The following is a 27,717-nucleotide window of genomic DNA, read 5'->3' as shown; positions in this document are numbered from 1 at the left end:
GGACTGCTAGGTAGTAGAGCTGCCCTTGGAATACAGATGGAAGTCATTTAGTCCTCACTGTCCCATTGCTAGCTTAAACATAGAAACACCAGGTTTATTTTAGGGCTTAAAACCCCAAAGAGACCCTTGTGCGTAATTACTTCCATTATAATGCTAGGCTTTATCATATTCTTTTGCTGCTCTCTACTTCCGACTTCAGAGTGTAAACATCCAAACCCATTTACCCACAAGTCGAGGCAGCTATTACACCGCTGGACTGTGTCCAAGAAACACATTTTTAAGGATTTGATTTCAGTGCCTCTTTCCCCTTTTCAGAACAGAGCTTGTGTAACCGCAAGACTGGGCTAAATTCTTCACAGAAAGTCTCATGGTAATAGTTTCCAGTTTAGATTGTTTTTGTGTGTGCCATTTTAAGTGTGGTGTGTAAGATTTTTTTTTTGTGAATCCACTTCTAAAAACATTGAAGGAACTGGTTTGAATAGGCAGAAAAAGGCATTAGTAATAAATTAGTAAGAAACAGTTGTATTACACATGATGCAGTAGAGAGCGATTAAACAACTCAAACTCAGGCAAACGGGGGTGGTGAGGGAGCACTGACGCTGTAAAGGACAGGCTTCACAAAAGTCTGGAGTGTGTTAGGATTACATTCCTGTACAAAGAACAAAGCTTTGGCTTATCAATGAACTGCTTCTCAAGCCAAGAGTCAGGAAAAGTCACACTTAATAAGTTTATAAAGTTCAAACAGTTACACAATCTTTAATAATACTACACCCAGAACTTCAGAAAACCCAAGACTAACTAGCTTTAATTTAGTAAGGCATCTTACCTTCATCAGTGCTGGCAGGCCGGCACTGGGTCCTTAAAACTTGAGCAAATAAAGCCAGAAACAGAAGTATACTTGGCCTCATCAGCATCCTGCTGAGGGAGCTACGACTGTTGGCTTTTGTGCGACTGGAACTCCATTCGGGTGTTTGGGACATCAGCAGCAGTGCATCCACAGTCCACAGCTTAAAAAAATAAAAGTAATAATAATTAAATACATATATAAATTTATGACATTATCAAGCTTTAACTCTTCACAAGTTTGTTCTCAGTAATAATATTTATTTATTTTAAATGTATCAAAATCAGTTCATTGTCCAAGATATTTCAGTGTAAAACAATTCAGGAAGCTAAACTGAACTAGCAAAACCTGATGTGAGAACAGCAAAATAAACTAACACATTAAATGTTTGTTGACAAGGAATTTCCATGACCACAAAGAAAAAAAAAGTAGAGAATATTCTGTATGTTTAAGAGGTTTGAGGTAGATAATTCAGTATTTAGGCCTGCTTGCAGAAAACCATGATAAGAAACTGCAGTGCTCCAGACTCCCACTGATAACTTAAATGTTGGATGTGTCATGCTCAGTTCACAGGAATGTAATGCCTTTGATGTTTTCAATTCGAAGTAGCAATTTAAGTCTTGAAATCTTAAAGATTGTCATTGCACCCCGACAACAACATAGCAAGGTTTGTCATTTTAGGTGCTTGTATTGTACCCCCTTTATGCACATCTGCTTAAATCATTGCCTCTGCAGCATCTGGCCACACAGATTAACACTTGCTCATAATCTGCTTCACAGAATTTGTTAAAGACAAAAGGGAGAAGAAAAAAAAAAAGATCCAACATACTACAGCCTGTTATGTGACACCCTTATTGAGAAAGACTGTCAGGCCATCATTTCCAGAGAGGGAAACAGAAGATCTATCACCCAACAGTTGGTTTTATTTCCCAAACCCGGAATGACACCCGCTACAGCAATTTGCTCGCATAACCTGCTAATAAGTGTCAAAGACAAGACTTGGATGACAGACTTTGCCAACTTTAAAAACCAATCGTTCTGTAAAAACACAAAGAGATGAAAAAAGAGAAAAAGAAGCTTGGTTAATATTTTCACAAAGTCCAGCACAGAAGCAGCTGTGATTTTCTTTAAGGGGTAATCACTTGTATGAGTGTTCCCTGACTGAAGCAGTCATTGTGTTCTCCTAAAACCAATTCAATTTCACTTTCCAAGAATGGCCTAGTGTTCCAGCAGCTGAGCTGGGTCAGGGGGGGTCCAAGAGGGATAAAGAAGCTTGGTCATCTCTACTCCAAGCTGTGAGTCAGTGTTTGGGATGCCTCCAAGAAAATGCTTCTGCTCCCGGACAGAAGGAACCGCAACAAGCAGCCGACCATGTTCCCCAGCCCCCTCGTCACTACGACAATATTTGGAAGGAGGAGGAAATCGCTTTTTCAAAGTGTGACAGGACACTTTGTCATAGTCCGCGCCCTTGGGAGCACTAGTCAGACATGCACTGTCTTACTACGCACACCGAAGGCATGCTGGTCTTGAACTTGCGATTTGAGACTGAACCACACACTGGCAGCCTGACAATAATGACTCAAAGTCACCATTTTCAGTTTATTACTCAATAGGAAAATATGCCACCTCTTTTTTTTCCTCCTTTGAAAAATTTCATCCATCAATTTTGTACTTTTTCAATTCATCTGGTACTATATTTTATAAATAGCACAAATAATAAACTTTGTATCTGGTATGTGAATATTTTAAAAGAGCTAGTTACATATTAGAGTGCACACTAGAATGAAAAACATGACATTTGTCTACAAAGAAAAAAAAAGAAAAAAGCAGCCCATGTCATTTACATTTGAAAATGAAGAAATTATCATTTCCAGGTAAAAATAAAGTTGATTTGAACACATTGAGTGTATTCATGTCAATTATTCCCCCATTTAATAAATAAAAATGAAGAACTCAGTCTTAATGATGGCACAATGGGCTAAATGAAGAAAACACCTATCAAATAACTAACTCTCAAACACTAAAGTCCTGTACTGTTGCAACTAAAACTCGCCTAATAGTTGGGGTGGATGAAAGTGTATAAACATCTTTTTAAAATCTTACATCAAGATTGAAATGCAAATCTCCACTCTTTGGTAGTAGCAGCATTTAACTGACACGCAAAGACCAGTACCTGTCTAATAATTTGGTTTTACATAGGTCCTTTTAATTCAATAACCAGTTTTTATACCTTTTGAGGCCAAAATTCAAAAGGAGTGCAGAAAGACATTTAGCTTGTAAACAAGGACTGCTTGGGAAATAAATACAGCCAGAGAACTGGCATTACAGAAAAGGCACATATCCAAATGTTTGTTCACCAACTGATTTATCCACTCTTAAAAGATAAAAGCATTTCCCTGAACACTGGCAGCGCAGAGAGAACTTACACTAAACAAATTAAAAACACACACGAGACAGCTTTTCTCATTATATTAAGACAAAGGTTTCAGGCAAACCTAAAAACATGACCCACACCATAATTACATTTCACTGTCCATCCATGCAGAAAATTCCTCAGCTCCCAAATTCTGTAGCCCCCCTTCCAGTTTAGTGTGCACTTCCAGTCAGCAGCAGGCCAGTCTGCACATGGTCGCAAATTCAGGGGAAGACGAGCATCAGACCATTACCCTAAAGCTACCGTTTTCACAAAAACACAGACTGCCTTTTTTTTGCTGTTGTTGTTGCTGTTGTTGTTGCTGTTGTCGTCGTCGTCGTCGTCGTCGTCATTTTCTGTGCAGCCATGCAATCTGACTCACAGGTTCTCCACCATGGCGAGAGATCAGGTGTCACGAGATTACAGTCAAAAGTAAAGACCATTTGAATCTGACACTGCCATTTGGTTAACACTTTAACCCAAACTGCTTCTCAGGGCTGCTCAGTATGTGTGACTGTTTATCTTCTCTGCCACCCCCTCCACATACACACATTTTAAGAAACAAAACTCCTAACCAACAGATACAACAGATTCCACACAAGATGTTGAGCAAGTCACTGTTTAAAAAAATGTTTCAAGGTAAACACTGCAATCCCTCAACCAAATTTATTTATGGCAAATACAAACATACAGCTCAGGTGACAATAATTCTGCCAGGGAGAGCAGCAGCCTAGTAAATTAAAGGGCTCTGGAAAAAAAAAACAAAAAAAACTTTTCCACCCTGGTGAAGTCCCTGTGGACTAAACCATCCATCTTCTCCCTCTGCTTTTATAACATTTCGAGCACCACGCTGCATCTAATTGGCCCCTTCAGATCCAGCCTTCATGACAGAAAAAGTAATGACGGGCAAAACCTTAAAATTTAAAAAAATGAAATAAAACAATAAAAAGTAATCAAACAACATTTCTAAATAAGTCACACCTTTTTTCAATAAAGGAAAGAAACAAACAAATGTTGGAGATTACACTGAAGTGTTATGATGTATCCGCTAAACCAAACTCGACGCGTTAAATAGGAATAATAGCATCACATGTAGTTTGAGCATTTGCTGTTGTTGTTTTTTTAAGGGTTCTCCTTGATGTAGTTAGAATTTATCCAAGAAACTTATCTAATGTGATTAAAGGCGCCTGCTGTGGCTGTAGACAGAAACCCAAACCAGTTTTAGCAGGCCTCTAGGCAACGTTTTGGCTCTTTTAACGCTTGTACTCTCACATTTTAAAGCATGGTTGGAGATTTTGTGGGTGTCGCACCCCATGAAAACCAAAGAGAAACATGCCTACAAAAAACAAAACACAAAACACTAAATTCTTGCCCAAATACCATTTACTCAAGTGTAACATGTGGTTAAATGTCTGCTTGCCCAGTTCTTTAATTAACTTCCACTCAGGGTCCTCCAATAACGTTAAAACAGCGCAATAGCAAACAACAGCTAAGCCCCCTTTTAGCACGTAAACAAGTAGTAAAATGAAGCTAAATCAAGGAGTGAAGGAATAAAACGACCAGCTCACCTTACTGGCGGGGAGCCGTGAAACAGCCAGCCTCGGTGAGATAAGGAAGACTCATGAGCTGAGATTGGATGGAGGAAAACCTCCCCGAAAACTGTTTATCCAGACTTATCCCACTAACGAAGCTCGACGTTTAGCTAACAGGTTTGCGCATATTTTGCGCCCTTCTTCTTCTTTTAAACAAACTTTCCGACAGAAGAAGGGGAAAAAGTTCAACTAAAAAAATTAGAAAGAGAGAGAGAAAGATAATCAATTGAGCGGAAAAACTTCTTAAATGGTGTTAAATTGTGAAGTTTTAACTTCTAACGTCTTTTCTCCCTTTCTTACCTGGGTAAACACGTCCGAAGAAACTACGAGAGCGCAGGCTATGCAGCAGTTTCCAGCAGTCCCTTTATCCCAAAAGGCTTCGCTTGCGATGAAATTCAGTCTCCCCACTTCAGAAAACTGTCCTAAAGTTGTTCAACTCGCTCTAACACAATATCCGAACACGAAATATCCTCCAGTCTTATATATATATTTATTTTTATACAAAAGAACGGCGCTTAAATCAATCCTAGAAAGTATTTCGACCGTTCCCGGCGGAGAGGTACGGCTAAACAACGAGAGTCCGAGCAGTTCCACACCTCCCCCCTTAAATCAGAGAATATGCGTATCCTCCGGAACATTGTCAAAACTGCACACAGTACACTAAGAACTTCCGGTCTGCTGTTGAGAAACTAAAAGCCCAAAGCGGCAACGTTTCACATAAAGTAGATGCGGTTGCTTGGTACTGGTATCAAAAAGATGTGCTGGGTACATTTACTGGACTACACTAAACAGGGATCGTTATTACTGCTGGTTATTACCCAGGAAGGTCGACTAATAAGTGAGACCCCCTTTGAGACCTCTTAGAAATGATAAAAAGAGGAGTTGGGAGCGGGGTGCTAGTGCAGCAACAGCGGGGAGCAAACGTCACGTTGTTATGTTCAGGGCAGGTACTATGCATAGCTTTGACTACGCTTATACCTAGACTTTTAGCTGAGCTTCAATGCATTTGTGTGTGTGTGTGTGTGTGTGTGTGTGTGTGGGGGGGGGGGGGGGGGGGCGCACCTTGTCTTCACCTGGAAAAATTGTGGATTTTATTGAGTCATTCACTTTTTTCACATGACATGTTCAGCTTATATTCTCTACATATCTTCGTTCAACGTTTATGCTAGGTTTCTGCGCATTAAAAAGCCTCCCAAAAACGTCATTCAACTTTAATTTTGAAAGTCAAATAGACGGAATTCCGGTAGTTACTTTTCATCTTGATGCAGGACAATTAGGTCTGGTCGATTCCCGGCTCTCGCTGCCTTCCACAGCAGCACCAACTCTCATACTGCGCTCTTTGCATTGCACAGCTGGAGACAAGACACAAGCGATACACCGTCTACAGTACTTCTGTGTTGCAGTTTAAGTACCTCAATTGATTAAATAAAATAAAGAGTTAATTCCAACAATATAATAATACATGACAAACATTAAATATTATTAGAAATATGTATGAAAAACGCCCGGTTGACAGCCACGAGAGACTTTGCATTGATTGTACACTGACTGTACTTTAGCACTACGCTTCCCATGTGACATTAACAGTGTAAAAGGCTGAGCACTTGGTGTACACCTTAAAATTAAATGTACTTGAAAAGCATAACAAAATCTGTGGTGACACCACACCAGCACAAGTTGTATTGTAGAGGTGGAATGGGAAAGGTTACTCAGTTTTTCGCTGGCTGAATGTGGGCTTTAGCATGAGCTCTTGAACAGAGAACTTGCAGGATTTCACACAACAAGCATGAATACTAATTCAGCAAGAGAAAACAAGCACTTTCATCAACTTCCTGTTCGGGGAAACTATAAAATAGCTTTATTGTGCTGGGATCATATGCTTTGGCAGAATTTCAAAGAGCATCAGAATTTCAAATGTGTCTGCTAACTCAGCACAAACGCAAAGTTTGTTCTCCCCGATCAAACACATAGTTCATATCCAAAGAGCTCATGTGGTCTTTGATTTCACATCACAATTGACAAATGATTGACGACTAAAGCTGCTGAGACACATGAAGCCCAGCTTCGTAGCTAGATTAAAGAATGGGATGACAAAGAAACAGATTTGTGTTTCAACATGTGCTAGCCTCTTACATGCAATGTTATTCTTGTTTCAGTTTAAGGGCATTTTAAAAAGAAATTAATGACTTTATAATTAATCTTTTCTTTGAGACCTAAGATCTGTTTTTCATTTTCAGTGCTAAAAAACAAACAAAAAAAACCCACCTCATACAAAGGCTCTGTACTTCTGCTTCTCTGCTATTTTACTACCTATGCTCTGGAGTTAAAGCAAACATTATCTTATAGCCGTTGGACTGATTGTAACACTGAGGAGGATCTTGGCATGGTTTTAAAGGATGTAGGCTTTCTTTCTTGAGTCTGTTATTACAGTTCAAATTTTAGGTGAAGGACAGAAGGTGCAAGAAGAGATCACAACTACAGACATGTAAAGTGAATCAGATAGACTACAGCAGCAAAATAGCGCACCAGGTGGAAACTGAGGCTACAGTTCATACAGGCTCACCACAATGAGGCAACAAAAGATTGGAAAACATTTCCAGGTCTGATGAATCTCTATTTCTGCTGCAACATTTGGATGGTTGGGTCAGAATTAAGTGCAAATAAGATGTGTACCCATCTTCTGCTTCCAGCAACACTATGTCACAAAACTTTGATTATCTCAAACCTGTGTCTTAAACATGAAAATGAGTTCAGTGTACTCAAATGGCCTCCACAGTCACCAGATCTCAATCCAATATCCAGACAGTACACCTCATTGTTGGTGTTAACCCAATGTTTGTCACTTGTGAAAAGATTAGTTTGAAATGTTCCGTTTTCATGAACTGTCTTTTGATGTCACACATCACAGTCTGTGTGGAGGATCGCAGGAGCTTTAATCCACATGTGCAACATTTGAATGCAGCCTGTCTCCATAACAAACTGGGTTGAGTTTGATAAGTGGCATCAATCAGGGGACTGGAGGCCATTTAGCAGACTTAATGTGTTTGGAATAATCAAAACAATCAGTAATCAAATATTTTCACACCTTGGTAATTTATACAAAGGAAAAACGAGATCTTTAGGAGTGTACCTGCTAGGTTGTAGCTATACGGGCATCAGAGTTGTTTCCATCTTCTCATGAAAGCAACTGTTCCTTTAAGTAACAGTGACTGACTTTAATATCAAAAGAGACACAGCAGCTTCATATTACCAGCAGACACTCTTACTTTTATTATTTCTAAACTTTTTTAAAATTCTTTTGACAAATGCACTTTGAGCTCAAATTAGCTTCCGACTTCAAAGAGATCTGCTAACTATAAAACAGATGGAGCGTAAGTCTGACGACTGCATTACATACCAGAGAAACACCGAGCATGTTTATGAGAGTAACTAATAGTGAGAGTTAGACATGCACGTGCTGCCATCAGACCACATCTTAGGATTTCAGCATCAAAACACGAGCCAGAAGATCTTTGATGCAACAGCAGTCTGGAAGCAGATAGTTTATAGGCATTGGTTTTTGTGTCGCTGATAAAGAATTCCCCTGAGATGTACACAAGGCTGTGAGTGATTTAAAGAAAAATAAGTTTAACACGGGACAGGACGGCCTCGGCAGAATTCATAGCATATGGTGAGCATTTATGCATTTGGTTGCTTTTATTCTTTTCCACTCACTAGAGGAGAGGAGTTGAAAACGCCGAGCCCAGGGTGAGCTGAGGTGGTTTGGAGGAGACAAAAATGGAAATAGAACTAGAAACTAATAAAAGATGGTGTTTGATTGTTTACAGCACTGTAGGAGAGGCTTTCTGTCTATATACCTCCCTGCACCACATAAAAGAATGAAAGCAGAACTCTTACGTGGGGCTGATTTGAAAGAAGCCTCGTTAATCATTAACGAGTCTCAGTGTTGTGTACATGCCACAGTAGCCCAATAAATATAGGCGAGCTCACCATCCAGATTAAACACACACATGCCATAAAATGACGACATATCCTTTATGATGGGTTTTTTATTTTTTTATTAAGATTTACACATCTCAGTTTTTTTTAATCTATGAGGAAATTCTCACAAGCACAAAGGAGGAGATAATGTAAATTAGTTATTATCTGAGGTAGGGCCAGGACTGTGTGTGTTTTGAAGTCAGTTGATCCTAGATGCAGCTGACAAAAGCTCAGACCAAACACAGTTTGTTCCGAGATGAGGTGGGGCATTTCTGATCACTCCTCAATTCTTTTCAGCGTAAGGAAATGTTCCGGACACTGTTAAAGCCGGGAATACCCTATGCAAAAGCAAACTGAAGGCAGGCTAAGCCGCACATCAGCATGTGGACAAACACAGAGTCATGCAATCCTCCGAGTGAATAATATCAGTGCTTTGCATGATGATTTGCCTAGCAGCTTCTTCATCGCCCCCAAAGTGGGGCTTTATTGTCCTCGCTTTTTGTGTTTGCATTCCATTGTTACCGGGCGAGTACAAATATCCTCCTTTATGCACAAAAACCTCAGCCGGGCCTTCCACTACAGCGCCTTGTGTCCAGCCCTCATCCATCCGTCAGCATTGCCCCTGTTCTACACAGGGCCCCCCAAGCTCATACTCACCACCCCCAGCCAGCTCTTTGACATAATGCTGTTGTGGCTTTCCGGGCCTTTATGTTGGCTGTTGTCTGAGGCAGATTGAAGACCCTTTGTGTGTGTCAGCCCCTGTCCTGAGTGGCCAGGAGGAACCTGCTGGGCTGCGAGCAGAGAGACAGGAATGCACATATGAATGGGTTAGTGTGTGGAGGGCACCTGCTGACAGAGGAACGGCGTGCCTCTGTGAGTCTTAGTTCATCAGCGTAACCATCTTGTTCAATTACACGTGCAGCTCGGTGTTGCGTTCCCTGGTCATTCACACTGAAAGGAAGTGTTGTCACCACCACTGGGACTCCTTTTTTTGCTGTTTGGTATTGTAGAGAGGTGCTTAATAAATGATGTGCCAGTTCCATTGCTTTAGCTGTGACTGATGATCCCCACTAAACACAACCATTTGCCTCTGCTCTTCTGTTCTGAACTGATTTACATAAAAATAGGGTTTACAAGGAACTTAATTAAAATAATAATGTAAACTTGAAAACTGAAAGGTTAATCCACAACATATGTGGGAAACTGTAGCTCTATTGTAGAGTTAACCTTGTCATTTTTTTCAGATCTCATTATAATTTTAATTAAGTCCTCTAAGGGCTTCTATAATTAGCAATGCTGCTTAATTATGAATAAAGTTCCTCATTTGAAAGGATAGTAAACATAATTTCCATGGAAATTTACTTAAAGAAATTATAATAATTATAATAATAAGTGATTTTGAGTGTGCTATGGCTGCTGGTGCCAGACAGGTTGGGCTGAGTATTTCAGAAACTGCTGATTTACCAGGATTTTTACACTCAACTATCTCTAGGGTTTACATAGAATGGTCCAAAACAGAAAATATCCCGTGAGTGGCAGTTCCCAAGATGAAACTGCCTTGCTGATGCCAGAAGTCAAAGGAGCAGAGTGCTTTGAGCTGATAGGAAAACAACAGTAAATCAATCAACCACTCATTGCAACCAAGGTATGCAGAAGAGCATCTCTGAGCAACACAATGAACCAAGAAGGAGATAATCAACAGCATCAGAAGACCATGCCATATGCCATTCCACTGTGACACAAACCAATTATTTCAACTACAGCAATGTCTTAAAACACATAGATAACCACTAGTTTCCTGCTTCTAAATTCAGGTAAAATTGAGGTTGTTGTACTTGCCCCTAAAAACCTTAGAAACATGGTTTCTAACCAGTGGAGGGCATTACCTTGGCCTCCTGTAACACCGTGAGGAATATTGGAGTCATTTTGGATCAGGATTTATTTTACAGTGTACATATTATACAACTATGTCTTATTGCATTGACTCAGTATCTCTAAAATAAGAAACATTCTGTCTCAAAGTGATATTGAAAAACTACATTATGCATTTATTACTTCTAGGCTGGACTACTACAATTCGTTATTACCAGGATGTCTTAAAAACTCCCTGAAAAGCCTTCAGTTGACCCAAAATGCTGCAACAAGAGTACTGACAGGGACTTGACACAGAGAGCATTTTTCTCCTGTATTTGCTTCTCTTCATTGGCTCCCTGGTAAATCCATAATCAATTTTAAAATCTTTCTTTTCACATTCAAGGTCTTGAATAATCAGGCCTTGTCTTATGTTAAAGACCTCATCGTACCATATCACCCCATAAGAGCACTTTGCTCTATGACTGCATGCTTACTCGTTCTTCCTAAGATATTTAAAAGTAGAATGGGAGGCAGCCTTCAACTTTCAGGCCCCTCTTCTGTGCCCAGTTTGGATTTGGGAGACAGACACCCTCTATTTTTAAGATTAGGCTTAAAACTTAAATAGTTTAATGAGCTTTGAAACTCTGTCTCTTTTTTGACAGTGTTCCTTCTGTCCCGTCTCCCTCACCTCACCTCCAACTGGTCTCAGCAGATGACTTACACCATAAGTCTGGTTCTGCCAGAAGTCTCTTCCTGTTAAAAGGGAGTTTTTCCTTCCCACTGTTGCCAAATGCTTACTCAAAGCTTTACAATATAAAGCACCTTGAAGTGACTGTCGTTGTGATTTGGCACTATAAAAATAAAACTGAACATAACTGAAAAAAAATAATGGAAAATAGACCTCCACTGAGCCAACAGCAAGCCAACATGTGCAAATGAAGAACATGCTGGAAAGGGAAAAAAATCATATACCGCATATTCACAGAGCTCATTTGTAAATTTGGCAGGTGATATACTACAATATGGTTTCCCAAAACAGTCTGCTATGATAGAACCTTGATATATGATCCAACAAGCTTCATTAATTGTCCTCTGACTCATATGGAAACAGCTTAAGGGTTGTTTCACTGGCCATGCTTTTGAGAAGATTACATCTCCATAATCAATAAAAAGAAATTTAACCATCCATCCCAGAGTCAAAAGAAAAAACATCCGGGAATAAAAAAGAAGAAAAAAAATCAGACAATAACACAAAAATCACAGTTCACTGCACACAATTACTCAAGGAAGTTTTGACATTGTCCAGATGTGAGAGCTCCATTTTAGTCCAAAACACTGCTAACATGTCCTATGTTAAAATGACTATCTGATCTATGATGTGGTTGAAAAAACCTGGCCTGCAGATAGAAATAAAAAGCTAGCAAGCATGTGTCACATGGTGATCACCTGATAACCCTGACATTTCCCATGGTCACTGAGCTGACTGCCTGGAAGAGCTAAGCTGCAGCCTCTGGACTCATGGATCTGATCACCCGCTGACCTGGAAAGTGAAAGCGTAGGATCTGCAACATCACATCAACCAGCAGACAACATGCTTCTTTGAAGTGGGAGTGGACCTAAATTGGATTATGCAGCATCTCAGAGGAACAGCTCCCATATATTTGATTACACACGCCCCCTGAACCAACATCCACACGCCTACCTCCGCGACACACAACAGATAACATGGAGCTGTCTTCCATGCCAGACTCTGGTACTGCACCTCCTAATGTGTGCCCATCTGCCAGCCATTTACCTGATTACTTTGGGATAGCTCAGACAGGTCCGGCTCTGCCAGGGCAGCTGCGAGGCAAGAGAATAGCATTATTTTTGTTCAGCTGAACACAGGAAAGATAAGGACTAGATGACCTTTTTTATCTGTGAAAACAGAAATCTAAATAAAAACATTAAAAATAATATTTATATAACCACTGAAACCACTACTTTTTACAGCTTTAACATTATTCTCAATCTGTAGAAAAATACACAGAGGAGTATTTGCTCTCAATACTTAGACTAAAAAGTTCCCAACACCAACTTTAAATCCTTCACACAGACCACCTTCTATTTCTGAGGAAAATAACATCCAGTCCTGGTTTAACTTGGGCTCATTATGGTGGAAGTGGGTTCCAGGGCCAGGAAGTTTCATTGCTTTCCAAATAAATCTCGCTAAACAGAGCTGCAGTCCAAATTCCTCATCTTGTGGAGTCCTTCCCAAGTCCTCACACTATGCGAAGCCTCTCAGAAAACAGCCGTTAAAATCATGCTGCATTCTTCCTTTGCTTTAACATAAAAAATCTGAGAAAAATGAAGCAGCACAGATGCTTCAAAGAGATTTTTAAAGTGTGTGGCAAAAAATGGGTCTTTCTTGACCAAGCATTTGATTTTCACTCATGCAGGCCAGATTTTTTCTCACATAAACAACTCTCAAACTCAAACCAGGTCATGAAAAATTAAAGACCAAGGCCCTTAAGGTTTCCTCCAGTTTTATCAAGTGACACAGAGGATTTTCATTAGCTCACTCACTGCTACCAAATCTGCATCACCATCAACTCTGATTGTGTTCCATACAGCCTGGCAGGGGAGCAATCACAGGGTGCTGTGGGTGGGTCCGACAGTCTGTGTGCCAGTCAAAATTACTGGTTCAACTCAAAGAGCAGAATGTGCTTTTTTCCCCTCCATAATGCCATTCAGACAAGAAAGAAAAAAGGGGGGAAAAAAGGCGAGCCAACCACCCTGCTATTATAGACATGTGGCAATCAAAGCGGGTTATCCCAGATACAGTTCCTCAGCTGTGTGCAAGGAGGAACTTGTCACTGAGCATAAACAGCTCTCTTGGCTTAGCTCTCGGAGTTAAAATACCCCCAATCCTACCCCATCTACCCCTCAACACCCTATCTCCCTGTGCTGTGTGGCGTCAGCTGCAATCAGCTCCAGATGTGGCCTGGCACCCCTCCAGTCACGGCATGGATGTGGTTTGAAGGTAGTTTGGAAACACCACCCACCAGCGGACCCAATGAAAGTTCCTCAGACTGCAGAGAGAGGTTTCTGTCATGGGTTTGTATCTGTGCAGACCGCACTAATACCCACACATCTGTAGGAGGCTGAGAGGAAAATGTATCTCTCCTATGTGCATGTGTTACTTATTGTACATGCTTTGAATAAGTAAGTATGTGAGATAATGGTCACACAAGTATTTCCATCTGTTTCAGTATAAGGAAATACTTCCATAGGTTTTTCACCTCCGGGCCTCCTTCAGTCATGTGACCTGTGTCTGATTACTTAAAAATGAACAAGTAATCTCAGTACAAAACAAACAAAAACAGCTAATAATTGCTATTTTTTTGTTAAAAGTTACATGCTAAAAATCAGCAGACCGTTAAGAATGTGAGACACTCATATGGTTTAACTTAATTCTGAAATCCTGAGACTCACAACTAACAACATCTCGGTGCAGAAAAGTGTTAATGCTTTGCACCAGAAGCAGAAGGTTCCACAAGCTTCCTCAAATACAGTCGTAAAACTAGTAAAGTAGAAACAACGAACATCCCACTGTGGCTCAGGAGGTCAAGTCGGCCAATTGGTTCTGTGGTTCGAGTCCCAGCACCTCCAGCTCATGTGTTAAATTATCCCTGGAAACATACCGAAACCCAAATTGCCATCCATTGTGAGCCTTATAGTTAGAAAGCACTTAAATACACAGAATAAAGTGCTGTAGGAATGGGTGAATGTGGCTTGTTGTGAACAACACTCTGAAGGCACAGTTTGGGTAAAAAAGTGTGACATACGTACCAGTCCATTTACCCTTTTTAAGCTGGCCCATGTTTTGTTTTTTAAATGACCAGAAACCAGAAAAAAAACCTGTTGGCATTAGTTCACTAATATATCAGCAGTACAGCTGCATAAACATAAACTGCCTGGACACTAGAGTCCTTCTGTGATGTCTTGCTATCAGCTGTAACAGATTTCCCTCTTTCTCACAGTTACGCTGTTTAGTTCTCCAGCAATGTGCTGGGAGGATTGAATGAGGTCACTTTGTGCTTGTTGCCATCTAATTCAGATGGTGTCCCAGGGAAAGTGTCCAGCCCTTTTAGGACAACAGCTCCCCCTACTGTTAAGAGTTTAAAAGTTCAACAAGGATCACTTTTAGATAAAAGCGACCCAAAAACAGGCGAGAAGTTGGCGTACAGTTTTAATAGAAACACATGCCATATGCTCAACAGAGCCAATTATAAAAACTGATATTGTGACTGTAACAGGTGACTCGTACTATTGTGTAACACTCACAAGGGGTTTCCTCTGTGAGCTTTTAAAAGCTGCACTCCGTGTTCAAGTTCTGTGACATCATTGCACCTTTCAAATGATCTCTGTACTCTGCACTGGCATGTTGTCCTTGTCTTGCTGTTGCTAAGTTGTGTGACTGTTTTGGGTCTTGTACCAAACGTAGGAGTCTGGATACAAACTTAATTCCACAAATACACATCAAAGCTTATAATGCACCACCAGTTATCTTAACATTAAGCCACCAAGAGCACTTCAGCTCAAAAGGTGGGCGTGTTCGATTGATTCTTCCCACTTCCGAATCCATTTCCTCACCATGTCTCAGTTCTCATCAACAGCTGTAACTTTCTCTTCCAAACATGAATGCTGATGCTTGCTAAGGAAAATGTGGGAGATCATTCGTGTGATCTTAGTAACACAGCATGCCTCAGGTTCAGTGCATCTGCCATCAACAGGGGGGTTTTAAGAGCTCCTGCAGGTCTCCCTGCTGTGCCAGCTGGTAGGGTAGCTGGAGCCTCTTGTTCATCTGGCTGCGGAGTGCTGGGCAGTGCTCAACAAGGAGCTGACAGACCTCTTCGTGGCCCCCTTCTGCAGCCTGCTCAACCATGTAAGAGAGTAAAAGATGCAGACACAAGTTAAATGATTATATCTCAGCAGAATGGCTGTGTTATTGCTGGAAATTCTGTACCTTGTGTAAAGGGGACATGCCATCATCATCACAGAGTGCTGGATCTGCTCTGTGTTGCAGAAGGAGTCTTACCACATTCAGATGACCGCAGTAAGATGATCGATGGAGCGGCGTGGCCCCGCCTGGCGTCTGCGGAGACGCACAGGCACCGTTCTCAAGAAGAAACTTGCACACACACAGATGACCACTGCGGCTTCCATAGTGCTAAAAAGGAAAACAGCATTAGTAAATTACAAGTTTAGGTACATGGGTACATTAGGTACATGAGCTCATGCTGTGCAGCCAAACGTGTCTTCTGTAAACTGACCAGAGCGGTGTATCCAGCTGAGTCTCTCAAATTAGGGTCTGTCCCCTTCTGCACTAAGTACTTTACCCGCTCCAAGTCTCCATTCATTGCAGCAGACCAGATACCTGCACAGGACGCACAGCACCCTACTTCACTGGCACATCTTTCAAATCAGAACAAAATAGTATTGCTTGGCCTAGTCTACATATTTGATAGCAGTGCGGTTTAACTCAGTCACCACATGCCTGAAAGGTGAATGCAAACCTCGTTCAAAATCCATTTCGTACAGCGTCTGGTAAACACCAGCAGAGGAGACGGGATGAGAGCAGCACAAACAATGCTGTCTGTCAGACATTTCTTAAAAACGCGATAAATGAAAACATTCAAACCTGAAGGTGAACGCAAGTTTATAGTTACAGAAATGCTGTCAAAGATTACTCTGTTGACAGTGACACTGTTCTTCTTCTACTGCTATTGTTGGGCTGCTCTGTGGCGCATTACCACCACCAACAGGACTACGTCGCAACAAACAAGCCGCAAAAATGCTGTTAGTGAACCAATGAATGTTTGGCCCGATGACAAGTTGAGATGTTACATTTGAAATAAGATAAAGGCTGATGCGATGCGAATGAGTGGCGCTTTTCTTCACACGAAACGAAAACCTTCAGGATGGCTAAACGCTAGCGCTACAAATAACTTACGCACGAAACGTGCTTACGTAGAAGCCTCTCAGCCAATTACAGAGCTGTTTACAGGCCCCTTCAGATGCTCTCAGATTTGGTAGCGTTACATTAATGGATTTGTTTAGGCAAATTAGCGGCCGCGGTTAACTTTGACCTGCGGTGACATAATTATTATCAGTGATGCACTTCTACAGCGACTGCAACTGCTCACGCTTGCACTATCATTTTATAAGCATCAAAAATTACGTATGCTGTTTGAAACTTATACATATCACACCATCAGCTCTATTTAATGCTTGACAACAGCACAGATCCAATAAATTAATACAGTTGACTCAATGGAAAACACATTGAGCTTTTTAAATATAATAATAACACTCCCAAGTTCAGCTGTGCCTATAAGTATTCCTCCAAGTTACACTTGCAAAAAATATCTAGTTTTCCCGACAGCTGTGAAGGCATCTTTTGTCTCGTGTTGTTGTCTGATGCAGCAAGCTAGTCAGCTTCATTTGTTTCGGCACACGAAAAGGAGAGTAGCTGGGAAAGGATACGTCATTGTCCTATTATTTTAGCCTTACTAGACCTTCAGCCATAGCGCGTGAAGAATGAGAAGAGTCACGTTATTTGTTAACGGGACATGTAAAAATGGCAAGGTGGGTAATAGTGTGAGAGCTTGGGCCGCAGAATGACTGGCTTTTTCCACTGTACGTACCTAAGGTGTTTCAGGATGCACTGCTAACTGCTGATACTCAAACGCCACATCATGTACTCATATGATGACAGGGTTAATCTCTGACTTTATTACATTTTTTTCCACAAATAAACTACCGTTGAACTTTAAGGTCAATCACCATTTCCACCGTGAGTCATTTATGTCATGTGTATGTTAGGCTGGAGTGACCCTTTTGCTTTCAGTCCTTAATCCATCGTTTTTCCCCCCTCTCTTTAGGTTGTAGCAGTATACGGAACCTTGTCTGACTTACTATCTGTAGCAAGCAATAAGTTAGGAATCAAAGCCTCCTGTTTGTACAATGGAAAGGGTGGTCTCATTGATGACATTGCCCTTATAAGGTAAGCTCAGCTGTGACAACAAATTTGAAGGTCTCCTCTCTACATTATGTTTCTGACATGTGCGTCTGTGCCTCTCCCAGAGATGACGACGTGCTGTATGTGTCAGAAGGAGATCCATTTATTGGTGAGTGCTGGCATGTCTGCTGCTGGAGTCTCATCCACTGTCAGAGTGTCCAAAGGTTTCAATGTCTCTGTTGTCTTCCTTCACTTTATTATCACAGACCCTCAAAATGAAGCCAAGATTACATCAGATCCGCTGGCAGCTCACACTGACTGGCTAACCCTTAACATTGGTGGCCGTCTTTTCACCACCACCAGGTATTTGCGCTTTAAATTCAGCTTTCATGCCATATCTCATTCGTTGTTTCTCTGTTCTCTGGTTGCTGAATGCATCTTCTTTTATAATCAGGAGCACCTTGGTCAGCAAGGAGCCGGAGAGTATGCTCGCTCACATGTTTCGAGAGAAGGGTACTGAGACCAGCTGATCAATGAGCATTTCAGTTCTTATTCAGCCATGTTATTGAGTAAGTTTCGTCAAGCTCTGTGTTGTGTCTGTTTTCAGATGTGTGGGGAAACAAACAGGACGAGCATGGGGCTTACCTCATTGACCGCAGCCCTGAGTACTTTGAGCCTATTCTCAACTACTTGAGACACGGTCAGCTCATTATCAATGAAGGCATAAATATACGAGGTAACCTTTCTTCTTTTTCTTTTTTTTCCTTCTTTTAAAAATGTTATTCCTAAATGATGAGGTCTACCTGCATGCAAGTGATCTAATGTCTAAAATGTTAAAAAAAATGGAGGGATATGTAGCAATCTCCTGAATGTTTTCCAGGTGTCCTCGAGGAGGCTCGCTTCTTTGGAATTGAGCAGCTTGCTGAACAGCTTGAAGTAGCGATCAAGGTAGTTTTTAATGCGGAAGTCAAAAAGCTAGTTTACAATAAAATCACGTTTTATGCTGTTAAAAATGTTAATAAAAACAAACTGAAGTAATTTGTAAACCAGTTAAACCCGATATTTGATAGAGAACAGTACAAAGAAGAAAAAAAAACAAGAAGTATTAAAATTGCATACTCATTTTGAATTTGATGACTGTAATGTTATTTTTTTCTTTTTTTTAAAGAAACAACACTCTGGGAAAGCAATTGTTGTACTTTTTGTGCATGTTTTTGTTTTTAGTCTTTCAGTCCATGCCTGCTTCACATTCAGATGCTTTTTATTATGCAGCCATGTTGATATGTGAAGCTGGTAAACTGTAACTGAGCATGCAGAGTGCTTATAACTACAAGCCACATTCACCCGTTACACATATATCTATAAAACCACTTCTTTTTTTTCTTCTTACACCCAAGCGTTTTGTCTAGCATTTATACTCACACCAATGGTTGCATTAGGAGCAAATCGAGGTTGAGTATCTTGCCCAACTACCCCCGGCTGGGGAATCAATCCTCTGACTCAGCCGTCCCCAACACCCGGGCCACGGACCGGTAGCGGTCCGTGAGTCGTTTGGTACCGTGCCGCGAGAGTTGAGGCTCGGGTGTGAAATGTATGGTTTTTATCGTTAAGTCGGTTTCCCTGGGTCTTTTCCCGTGTTGTAGTCGTGTGTCTTATTTTGAAGGAAATATTTACGTGTTACTATAGCAACCAGAGAGCATCAAGAAGCAGAGAGGAGGATGTTACTCTCAATGTTGTTGGCGCATTTCAGGAGGATGCTGCTAATAAAGTTACACAATTACACAGCTGAATTTACTATTATATTTACATAATGCCACAGTTTTTGTCTGTATCATTTTATTTTGTTGTATTTATCTGCGACACCTTAAAGGCCGGTCTGTGAAAATATTGTCTGACATTAAACTGGTCCGTGGTGCAAAAAAGGTTTGGGACCACTGCTCCGACTGATATACGACCTGCTCTACCTCCTGAGTCACAGCTGCCATAGAATGTGGTTGGCATTGTCTTACATGAATGGTGTAGAGGCTTTCCTTGAAAAGGAAACAAATCAACTGGGAAGTAGAATATGTCACGTCAAATTGTGTATACCATTCATCTTAAATGGTGCGTTCACAAATGTGCTAGTTACCCATGCCATGTGCATTAATGCACCTCCACCACACATGCTGACTTTGAGCTGTGCTCTTAATAAGCCGGCTAATCCTATTATTTCTCTCCGTATTGACGCTCCATTTATGGGTGCACCTGGAAACAGTTTACCGTCATTTGTTTTCAGACGTGTTCCTGAGTCCATGTCTGTGTTACTAAAACACAACAATACAAGTTTTTGGTCTTGTCCATTGTGTGCAGTGGAATGGATAAATACCCATTTATGCTAATGAGCTGTTGTCAATTAACTTTTTTTGATATTATGATCTGCCACGTGATTGCTTTTTCCCCCCCCCCACAGTTTTTTGGGAAATTAAATATCGGAATATATTTTTCAATTATTTATAAAAAAAAATTTGTTTTAACATTAATATTTTATTATCAGAATTATAACCTGTCTTTGTAAATGCAGAAAGTATGGAGTCATTTGGAACTCACTGAAAGCCCAAATTTAACTGAGAATTTTGATTTTTACATATCACCTCTGCTTCTTTGGAAACATGGTTGTTAAAAATGTGATCTCTCCCTTGCATGCTTTCTTTTTAAACAGAACTCGCAGCCACCCGAGGACCACTCTCCTATTTCCCGCAAAGAGTTTGTCCGTTTTCTTTTGGCAACACCGACCAAGTCAGAGCTCCGCTGTCAGGTACGGTTAGATGAAACCGTTTTAATTCACTCTCATATCATCTGATCAAATTTATACTTGACCCTATTGCTCTTAATGTTTCTAGGGACTCAATTTCAGTGGCGCCGATCTGTCCCGACTTGACCTGCGCTACATCAATTTCAAGATGGCTAACCTCAGCCGCTGCAATCTGACACATGCCAACCTGTGCTGCTCCAATCTGGAGCGGGCTGATCTCTCTGGAGCCAACCTGGATGTAAGCGTGGCGGCTCTGGTGTTGTTCAGGCTAAATCTTATACATATCCATTCACGTCTGTAAATGCTTCCTCCTTCCGTGTATCTTAATGTGCTATTTTTTTGTTTGTTATGTTTTTTTAAATGTTGGCCTTGTGGTGATGCAAAAATGTACTTGTCTTAGGATTTTTGGTCTCTATCTGCTGCCCCCTCACTTGTGTAGAAAAAAGGACTACTCTGTTCTTTAATATCTTAAAGATACTGCTACAAATCTTCCTCTCACATTCAGCTTATTTAAAAAAAAACGGCACTTTTTTTCTCCATAATCTTTTCATTAATAATTTGTAGAGGTTAGGTCAGACTATCATAAAAACTTTTGCTCTTTGCTCTGCTGGTTGCAGGGTGCTAACTTACAAGGGGTGAAGATGCTGTGTTCCAATGCTGAGGGAGCTTCTCTCAAAGGATGCAATTTTGAAGATCCATCTGGACTGAAGGCCAACCTGGAAGGTAATCTTTAAAAGCTTTTCTGATGAAAAAGGAGGCAGCCTTAATTTCGTTTTTATTTTTTGTTTTTGTTTTAACTGTACGATTTTTATTATTATCATTTTTATTTTTTTCTTTAAATCAGGCGCTAACCTGAAAGGAGTCGACATGGAAGGAAGCCAAATGACCGGTATCAACTTGCGTGTGGCCACTCTCAAAAATGCAAAGCTGAAGAACTGTAATCTGCGGGGAGCTACTTTAGCAGGGACAGATCTCGAGGTGAGTCAAGGATTATCTTTAAAAGCACAGAATAAAGTGGGCTCAGGTGGCAGGTTTTGTTTATGACATCAAAATCAGGAGCAGAAATAATGACACTGCGAATCTGAATAAAATTCCCAATATGTGATGCAGCTCGCGAAAAGCAAAGTCCCACGTTTTTGTTTGTTTGTTTGTTTGTTTGTTTTTTATGTTTCCTGAAATCTTAAAACTAGATGACATGCAAAAACAGGTTTAATTTATCGCTCTTTCTCCATTTTATGTTCATTTTAACTTGAAGATCTCAAACTTTGTGCTTTTCGAATGATTGTGGAGCAAATAGACACTGACCTGAAGCACATTTGTAAATGATTAAAAGCTTCACTAAACTTACAAGAAGCCGGTCGATCTGTCACAATCCACACAGTGTTAACAGCACAGGCCAAAGACGGCAAGGCTCGCCTCATTACTTAGGAATTTTCATTGGGTTTTTTTTTGTTTTGTTTTTTTTCTCCTGTCCAGAACTGTGATCTATCTGGCTGCGATCTACAAGAAGCTAACCTGAGAGGGTCCAATGTCAAGGGAGCCATTTTTGAAGAGATGCTGACCCCTCTGCACATGTCACAGAGTGTTAGATAACTCAACACCACACCTGCAAGTCCAATGCGGGCCACAGCTTTCCCCAAGTCGCTCCTTTTCAATCTCTCTATACCTATCAGTGCAGTACAGGTATATGTATGCACACCCCTGGCATTCCACCAATATTATGTTAGCTTTAAATATATTGCACTAGAATTTATCCAGGGTTGTCTTATGTATGTTTGTATGGTAGGGTGTTTTGAGAATGTTCAGCTGCGTTTATCACCAAAAAAGTAAAAGGTTCCTAGTTTGTGTAGATGTGTCTGGATGTAATCAAGTGACTATACTCATTTAGTTTCATACTTTTATTTCATATTACTTGACATGTTAATAGGAATCAAAGCTTACCTTTGAGCAGTAAAGCTCAGAGCATTGAGCTTCACTGCATGCTGCTGTAGCAGAAATGGAAGAGGGTTAATTACCAATAACTGTGTCAATATATATATTCTTCTTTAAGTATGTAACTTAATATTGCTGGATATACAACATATTATTATAAAAGAAATAATGCAAGCCAAAGCCATACACTAGCACAGTCTAACAGGCTAAAAGTGCTGTTAGAGCAACATAAAACTATGCTACAGGCTCGTTTTAAACACAGCTCGAGTATGCAATACAAGATGTATAGCTGTGAGGTTTGTTTTTCTAGTTTGATGTTTTTCTGTCTCCTAAAAAACAAAACAAAAAAAGCTTTCCCTGGTTTTGTGCTCTGTGAATCTACCTCTTATTAACCCGAGGTGTGAGTGATCCACAACTGCATGCATTCGGATGTGGCAAAGCTTATCGTAATGTTCATGCACATCATCCGTTATTTATCCGATCCCCAGTACGGCAGGAGAGTCCATTTTCATGTTGTTAAAGTGGGGTTTGCCTGGAAACGTGCTTCGTGTATTTATGTATGTCACTTAATCATGCTTTAAACTTGTTTGCACATGTATATGTTAACGTGTAACGTGGTATATCCTTTCACCAAAAAGGTTTGGTGCTTTTCTTATGTAATGTTGTGTAAAGCAAATCCAGTGCTTCCAAAACTTCCCCAAAAAGTAATTCTTAGAGTAGACAGAGGTGTTGTCAGCTGTTTTCTGAAGGATCTAACTTCAGTTCTTGTTCCACAGTGTCCGTTTGCATGTGAGGGGGGAGGGGGAAAGCTGTGTCTTTGACCAGTGAAGTTTCTCTAGCTGTAGCTCGAAGCTGCACCAATGATGCAATATTATTCACTCAATGAAGTGGAAGGTACCCGGCCTGTGAGAATGAATGATGAAGGCAATCATAATGTGTATTTCACCCTGAGTGTGAAAACCAATGGAAGAGCTATGGTTATTTATTTTAATACATCTCACTGAATGCAATATGGGGCTGGGGTTGATTTGTTTGAGGCAGGGAGTTGTGTAGTTATCCCTGTCTATGAATATTGCACTCGACCATGGAAATATGTTTCCATAAATGACTGTTATAAATAAACTGCTATGAAGAAAAAGTCTTTGTCATCTGTTTTTCTTTCTCGGTTGCTTTGGCTCAGTTCTCGAATGACAGTCATCTAAACAACATGTCACATCCTTCAGAACTGCTGCTTGTGCTCATTTGAATGAGCATTTGTCATTCTTTGTTAAAATTTGCAAATGTTTTTAGACATTTTGGCCTATGACTCAGCACAGCTGTCTACAGCTTGAGCTGTCATTAGTTGCACTTGTCTTTATGAGCAAAATGGATAATGTTCCTATCGGCCGAATAGTTCTACACACTTGGAATATGTTTTGAAATACAACATCTGACAACCAACAGCTGGAAAGACTAAAGGTCTATGTTGTGAGTATTAGGAAAACATACACTCGCTGGACACTTTATTAGTTACACCTTATTAGCACCAGGGTGGTAGTGTCGCACTGTTGCAGATTTGTCGGCTACACATTTATGATGTTAATCTCCCATTCTGCTACATCCCAAAGATGCTCTGTTAGATTGAAAGCTGGTAACTGAGAAGACCTTATGCAGCCACCGTGCAAATCGAACAACTGCGGGAATTCAAAGACCTCGGCTCTCTGATGCAAGAAAAGTGGCATCTACAGCGGAAATGTACTCAAGAATCGGTCAAGCGGCGGCGGCATTCCCCTCCTTACGATGGTGTATCTGGAAAAAGACAAACGTCACCCTCATCACCAAAATCCGCCTGTACTGCTCACTGGTATTGCCCATTCTTCTCTACTGATCCGAGCCCTGGGTCACCCTCAAACACAACCTCAACAAGCTCGAGGTCTCCCAAATGGGCCGTTTGCGTCAGATTCTCCGAGTGTCCCTCCATGACCGCCTCAGCAACAGCGTGACACGTAGTCAATGTCACCAGCAGCCCTAAATGGAAGAGCTGACCCTGAAGTGACGACTGCAATGGTTTGGCCATGTCTGCTGCATGAGCAACCATCACCTACCATATCGCCTTCTGCTGCAGCAGTGCACCGCCCACTGGAGAATCGAGTGTGATGCACCCAAGACGACTTGGATCAAGCAAATTGAAGACGATCTTAAACAACCATCAAGCAAGCAAAGGTCAAGGACACAGATCGCAATGACTGGAAGTGCATTGTTGACCAAGATGGAAACCCTACGGCACCCACAGCGACGTATTTACTTCGACCTCCCCTGCTGACCGCCAGCTAGGGACAAAACAAAGAACTGTGGAGACCATTTAACCCCAGTGGCTCACTTTCATCTTAAAGAAACCACTTTCAGGAGATTTTAGCGCATAATCCTGCTGGTACATTATGGTCAAAAGGGATGAACACGGTCAATGGACATGATACAAGGCATGATGCATTCATGCTTTCATTATTTACACCAAATTCTGACCCTACCATCCAAATGTTGCAACAGAAATTGAGACTGGTGAATCAGAATGTTTTGCAAATTTTATGCTGACCAATTTTGGTGAGCCAGTTTAAACTGTAGCCTCAGTTTCCTCCTCTTAGCTGACAGTAGTGGCACCTGGTGTGTTCTTCAGCTGCTGCAGATGTTCTTCTGCATACCCTGGTTGTTATAATTGGTTATTTCGGTTACTGTTGCCTTACTATCCGTTCAAAGCAGCCTGCCCATTCTCTCACATCAACATAGCATCTTTGCCCAGAGACGTGCAGCTCTGTAAAACAGATGTTTGTGTACATCAGGGTACACATGAGGTGAAAAACATACCAAAGCAGTTCTGGAATAACTGTCATATATCTTGTGAAGTCAGTTCAAAGTACATCATAAAATGATCAGAAACTGCAAAAATCACACATCAGGTGCAATTGTTCAAACAGCTCTGTGGGTTGCCAGAGTTGCCAAGTGTTGCTTAATCCCACTTTGTGACCCCCTGTAGTGAAGTGTTGGAGGAAACAAAGCACAGTTATATAAATCTTGGAAAATCATGTGCAGCAGACTTCACAAAGGACAGCAGAAGAGATCAGAAGTTCTTGTCTAATGCACAGAAGGTAAGGTCTTATCTGAAATGTGATAAGGACTGAAACAATATCTGGAGTTAAATGGGGGAAAAATTCTATCATTAACATGCTTACGTGCAAAATGTGAAGCTTTATCCTCAGAATGGCTGCAAAAATCTTGGCACTGTGGCTGCTGCTCGCAGGGACGGTGTTTCCACAGGGCTGCTGTCAGCACTGGTCATACGGACTGAGCCCAGGAGGGAAGAGGGATCTGGACAACTTCTCAGACACACTGGGCAATGTAAGCATTAGTCTAACAGCAACTCTTTATCTGTACATTAGCAGCTGTTGCTTTTCACTGCAATGTTTCTTCATTTTTCCTCAACAAAAGATGGTTGAAGAGTTCCCACGCGTCGAAGCACCTTGCAGTGTTTTCGGTTGTGCAGAGGAATCACCTTTTGCCAAAATGTACAGAGTGAAAGGACTTCTTGTAAGTTTTTCTCCTGAATAATTCAATGTTTAGATTCACTGATGCATCTGTCATTGCTGTCAAAAGGCAGGCAAAGACCTGACCTCATTTTCAAAAGAATTTTCTCCTTTCCTTTCAGGCGAGTGTGGCCGAAAGGGAAAATGGACACCGGACATTCAAGAAATGAAAGATTTCTTTGATTCTACATTTCATTTTTTATATAAGCATAAAACATTTTTTTGTGAATGTTGCTCTTGTTTTATTATCTAAAATATAAATAAAAGCTTTCAACTCACTGAATTTGTTTTCTGCTAAGTTTGCTTGTAATGTTTGATGCAACAGCACCTCGATTTATTAATTTATTTTCATCTTATGACCCAAATCCAAGCAAACAGTACCACGAAAAAAAAGCCCTTTGTATTTGATGTCAAATGGACAATTTCTCTTTTAGTCAAGTTTGGCTAAGGAGAAAATTTACAGCCACAGTTCAATGACAACAATATGCATAAATTTGGGATAGTTAATGGTATTATGTACAGTAAGTATTGTCGTGTAGGGATTTGGAAGATTGTTACAAATTGGCAACTAAAAATGACACAATACAATTCTTCTTCAGAAACACTACAATTTTAGAAAATAGTAATTTTATGTATTTTTTTAATGTATTTTTTGCTAATTCTGCTTAAAAACAATATTTCTGCTTCTAATATCGCAAATACGCGATACTTTTTGGTGCATCAGTGGACCTTGAAGTATTTAAATCTAAATATAATAATAATTTAATAATAATTTCAAATAAAATACACTGAAAATCCATTTAATTACTGTACACCTTACACCTGACTCTTGGAACATAAAATGCTACCAGTTCTTCTGTTTAAAAAAAAAATAAAAAATAAAAAAAAATAAAAAAAAATATATATATATATATATATATATATATATATATATATATATATATATATATATATGTATATATATATATGTATATATATATATATATATATATATATGTATATATATATATATATATATATATGTATATATGTATATATATATATGTATATATATATATATATATATATATATATATATATGTATGTATGTATGTTTATGGCACTATAATATGAAAAATATTTTTCATATGTATATATTTTTTATTTAAATCCTCTTTACCTTTTTTGACTTAGTAGATGTGTATAGTAGTAGATGCTGTGACTGACTCCAACTGGAAAGCAGGAAAGAGCCATGTATTCTGCAGCTCGGCTCATAACTTGCACTCTGTTAAGTGCTCATATTACCCCAGTTCTTCAGCAGCTTCACTGGTTGCCCATAGAAGCCAGGATAAATTTTAAAATCTTACTTCTCACGTTCAAATGTATCCATAAATCTGCTCCTTCATATTTGTGTGACCTGCTCCATATCACCACTGTTTCCCACCCTCTCAGATCATCATCTGCTACTCATCTTACCGTTCCGTCCTCACACCTTATCACTAAGGGGAACAGAGCTTTCAGTCGCTCTGCTCCCCAGCTCTGGAACTTTCTTCCTCCTGCACTAAGAAATATTGACTCCCTCTCCATATTTAAGACACAGCTCAAAACACACCTGTTTAAACTGGCTTATTCGCTTTAATGCTGATTTTATCTGTTGTCACGCTCTGTTTTGTAATTTTAACTTATTTTATGACTACTGTTCCTTTTATTAATTGTGTTTTTTGCAAGGAGACCTTGGGTTTCTGAAAGGCGCCCTCAAATAAAATGTATT

At 40.2% G+C, this 27,717-nt stretch overlaps 4 protein-coding genes across 9 annotated transcripts in view; 2 read left to right on the top strand and 2 right to left on the bottom strand.

The window, feature by feature from the left end:
- Positions 1-5,508, bottom strand: part of fgfr1a (fibroblast growth factor receptor 1a) — a 31,806-nt gene extending 26,298 nt beyond the window's left edge. For 2 of the 5 annotated variants that reach the window (XM_085474785.1, XM_085474788.1), the window contains exons 1-3: positions 5,150-5,508; positions 4,826-5,038; positions 827-1,007 (exon numbers count right to left, since the gene is read on the bottom strand). In XM_085474785.1, the coding sequence (XP_085330911.1) occupies positions 827-980 (154 nt within the window). In that variant the 5' untranslated portion in view covers positions 981-1,007; positions 4,826-5,038; positions 5,150-5,508. The remainder of the gene's footprint in view (positions 1-826; positions 1,008-4,825; positions 5,039-5,149) is intronic. The other 3 variants (XM_085474787.1, XM_085474789.1, XM_085474786.1) reach the window with 2 other exon arrangements.
- Positions 5,509-10,219: 4,711 nt separating this feature from the next.
- ankrd39 (ankyrin repeat domain 39) lies at positions 10,220-16,675 on the bottom strand. 2 transcript variants are annotated; one of them, XM_085474782.1, is made up of 4 exons: positions 16,243-16,675; positions 16,000-16,103; positions 15,693-15,896; positions 10,220-15,599 (listed from the first exon to the last, which is right to left on the bottom strand). In XM_085474782.1, the coding sequence occupies exons 1-4, from the start codon at positions 16,331-16,333 to the stop codon at positions 15,453-15,455; spliced, it is 546 nt and encodes a 181-aa protein (XP_085330908.1). In that variant the 5' UTR covers positions 16,334-16,675; the 3' UTR covers positions 10,220-15,452. The 2 variants fall into 2 exon arrangements, with proteins under 2 accessions (XP_085330908.1, XP_085330910.1); XM_085474784.1 differs by having other exon boundaries at positions 15,765-15,896.
- Positions 16,676-17,105: 430 nt separating this feature from the next.
- On the top strand, positions 17,106-23,542 carry kctd9a (potassium channel tetramerization domain containing 9a). Its single transcript, XM_085474781.1, has 12 exons — positions 17,106-17,314; positions 17,611-17,732; positions 17,813-17,856; positions 17,954-18,050; positions 18,142-18,200; positions 18,295-18,423; positions 18,568-18,635; positions 20,386-20,481; positions 20,567-20,716; positions 21,096-21,201; positions 21,323-21,456; positions 21,955-23,542. Exons 1-12 carry the CDS (start codon positions 17,267-17,269, stop codon positions 22,069-22,071), a joined length of 1,170 nt encoding a protein of 389 aa, XP_085330907.1. The 5' UTR covers positions 17,106-17,266; the 3' UTR covers positions 22,072-23,542.
- A 1,939-nt stretch (positions 23,543-25,481) lies between these two features.
- Positions 25,482-26,371, top strand: LOC146696610 (progonadoliberin-1). The gene is made up of 4 exons (XM_085474140.1): positions 25,482-25,532; positions 25,632-25,782; positions 25,873-25,971; positions 26,090-26,371. The coding sequence occupies exons 1-4, from the start codon at positions 25,522-25,524 to the stop codon at positions 26,135-26,137; spliced, it is 309 nt and encodes a 102-aa protein (XP_085330266.1). The 5' UTR covers positions 25,482-25,521; the 3' UTR covers positions 26,138-26,371.
- The last annotated feature ends 1,346 nt before the right edge of the window (positions 26,372-27,717 follow it).

Source organism: Copadichromis virginalis, linkage group LG12 (genome assembly GCF_057382275.1).
Source record: "Copadichromis virginalis isolate Kocher_CV1m ecotype Utaka linkage group LG12, C_Virginalis_male_GT1.1, whole genome shotgun sequence".
NCBI lineage: Eukaryota > Metazoa > Chordata > Actinopteri > Cichliformes > Cichlidae > Copadichromis > Copadichromis virginalis.
This window is presented reverse-complemented; position numbering and strand designations above follow the sequence as displayed.